This window comes from Arachis duranensis, chromosome 10 (genome assembly GCF_000817695.3).
Source record: "Arachis duranensis cultivar V14167 chromosome 10, aradu.V14167.gnm2.J7QH, whole genome shotgun sequence".
Taxonomy (NCBI): Eukaryota; Viridiplantae; Streptophyta; class Magnoliopsida; order Fabales; family Fabaceae; genus Arachis; species Arachis duranensis.
Window position 1 is genome coordinate 12037479 of NC_029781.3, and position 2574 is coordinate 12040052.

General features: G+C 46.3%; 1 protein-coding gene across 1 annotated transcript in view; it reads left to right on the top strand.

Moving 5' to 3' along the window:
* The window catches only part of LOC107469039 (uncharacterized), a 6755-nt gene extending 6415 nt beyond the window's left edge, over positions 1 to 340 (top strand). Inside the window, exon 2 of the mRNA XM_016088431.1 lies at positions 234 to 340. Coding sequence (XP_015943917.1) covers positions 234 to 340 — 107 coding nt within the window. The remainder of the gene's footprint in view (positions 1 to 233) is intronic.
* Positions 341 to 2574: the final 2234 nt, after the last annotated feature.

A 2574-nucleotide genomic window follows, 5' to 3' on the forward strand; every position in this document is an offset into this window, starting at 1 on the left:
GGCACCTACTCAAATGAAGATGCTAAAACATCTTCTTATGAAGATTTTTGTGAAAAAGTGTATTTTGTTTATTTAACCACATTTTAAAAAAAATATTTTTATATATATCAAAATCAATCTTACAATTCATCATCTAATGATAAAAAAGAAACATCTTCTTCTGCCTCTCCTTTTTGTCCATTCCTCGATTATCAGAAGTTCCTAGTCATTATCACACTTTGAATTTGGAGCAGTGCAGCCGGACGATCTTTTCAATGTCGGTGAAGGGGATGATTATAATACGGATGGTGGGGTCAATTCTGAGTTGGCCATAGGTTCAGGAACCATGATGCAGTTCTGATGGTGACGAAGAACTACAGTATTCGAAGGAATGAGGAGTATAGATTTTGGATTCGGATAAGTTTAAATACCACTGTCGTTGCAAGAAATTCTCCAACAGTTGCCCTTGGAGTCTTTGTGTGGTACTATGCCAGAACTTGAACTACTGGTATATTTTACGGTTTATTTTGGATGAATTAAAGTCTATTATGTTAATTATGTATTATACTGAACGTTAACATCCACGAGTAATTTGTTGGGAGGTGCGTATATTTGGTGGAGAGCACACAGCTGTTTGGCACCAACTATGTCTCAGGATCATGCTTAGATGGATAGTAGTTTGATTTACAAGGTCGTGTTACCCATAATAAAGACTAACTCATCGATATCTATCCTAATGTTGCAAAGTGCGGTGCATCAGAATTATCATTTCAAGCCATCGTATCGAAAGGTGTGGATGGCGAAGCAGAAAGCAATTGCTCAAATTTACAGTGATTGGGAAGAGTCGTACAACAAGGTGCCGAAACTGCTTCAGGCACTGCAGAGCTGTTTTCTCAGTACCATATGTGACTTACGCATCAAACCGTACTACAAAGGACACCTCATGGTGCGCGACTGCTGCATGTTCGACAAATTATTTTGGGCTTTCCCATCATGTGTCGAGATCTTCAAGCATTGCAAGTCATTTTTCTCTGTAGATGGCACGCATTTGTATGGAAAGTATGGTGGAGTGTTGCTTATAGCGGTTGCACAAGACGGGAATAGCAACATACTGCCAATTGCTTTTGCCATTGTTGAGTCTGAGAGCACCGAGTCATGGTCATTCTTTCTCACTAATTTGAGGCGCCACGTCACCCCACAAGACGACTTACTGGTTATATCCGACAGATCTCAGGCCATTAAGGCTGCCCTGAGCTCCGATGATAGTGGGTGGCATCCCCCTAGGGCATTTCATGCTTACTGTATCAGATACATGGTTGCGAATTTCATGAGCCGGTTCAAGTCAGCCGAGGGCAAGCGATACCTCATAAACGTTTCTTATAGTCTAAGTCAGGCTGGGTTTGAGTGGTACATGGAAGCATTGAGGGGCGTCTCCCCGACGATGGCGGATTGGGCTGGTCGTTTAAGAAAGGAGATTTGGCTTCAGCATTGCGACAGTGGGCAGAGGTTTGGACACATGACCACAAATCTGTCTGAGTGCATTAATGCTGTGTTGAAAGGGCATGCTACTTGCCCATTTCTACCATTGTACATATCACGTACGAGAGACTGCAAAAGACATCATCAATGAGGATCTCATCAAGCATCTCCTCCTCTTCCTGATAGGTACCAGATGGACCACCCTCATGCCAACCAGGAGGTGATATATCCCAGTCTCCCAGAGGCTGCGAACCGCCGCTCCTAGATGCATGCCAAGCTCCATGTAACGGGGGAAGAGGAGGTGGTGGAGGTGAGGCCTCTCTGTCATGTGCAATGTCTCCATGCTCCTCCTGGTGGGCATACTCCGCCTCCTCATCAGACTCAACTCCGACCCCAATCGTCGTGGGCGGGCCCTCTCCCTCCTCACTGGCTCGCCAGGTCGACGCTCCCTGTGGCCCCTGTTCCTCCGAGCAGGTCGTCGAGTATCATCCCTACCTTCCCTCGCACGTCGATGTCAATTCGACACACCCCGAGGAAGAGTGAGATCGTCCCTGGGCTGGCTGGCAGTGGGCTGTACGTCGGGAGACAACTCTGCCAGCCTCGGGTCCTGCAGTACCTCTTGCCCCGACAGATGCCTAACACGGCAAGCCCTACGCCACCAGTCATAGTACTTTAGGGTCGGCCTGGTATCGACGGTGTGATGCACAGTGATCCGGCGACCGGGATCAAACCTCTAGTGCTATCTATCATACCACTCCTTCAGCTTCATCAGCCACTATACATCCTCACCACAACCAGTGGTAGTCAGGTACCTGTCAATGAAAATGGTGTGTTAAATTCTTCCTTACTTCATAATAACTGAACTCTAACAACAGATAAGTAAGTGGAAATATAACATCAATCTCACCTATCAAGATTTACCGGAGTGCCTGGTACCTGCTGCTCTCCATTGAACTGCTGTTTCACCCGATCAACATGGTAAAACCAGACGATATTAAAGCATAATAGCGGTGCGGCTGACAACCATGTCCCCCATTCCTCCTCCTCACGAAACCAGGGCGGACACAAAGTCTGCATGGCAGAGTCATCATAGACTCTCCATGCAAACTGAAGAAA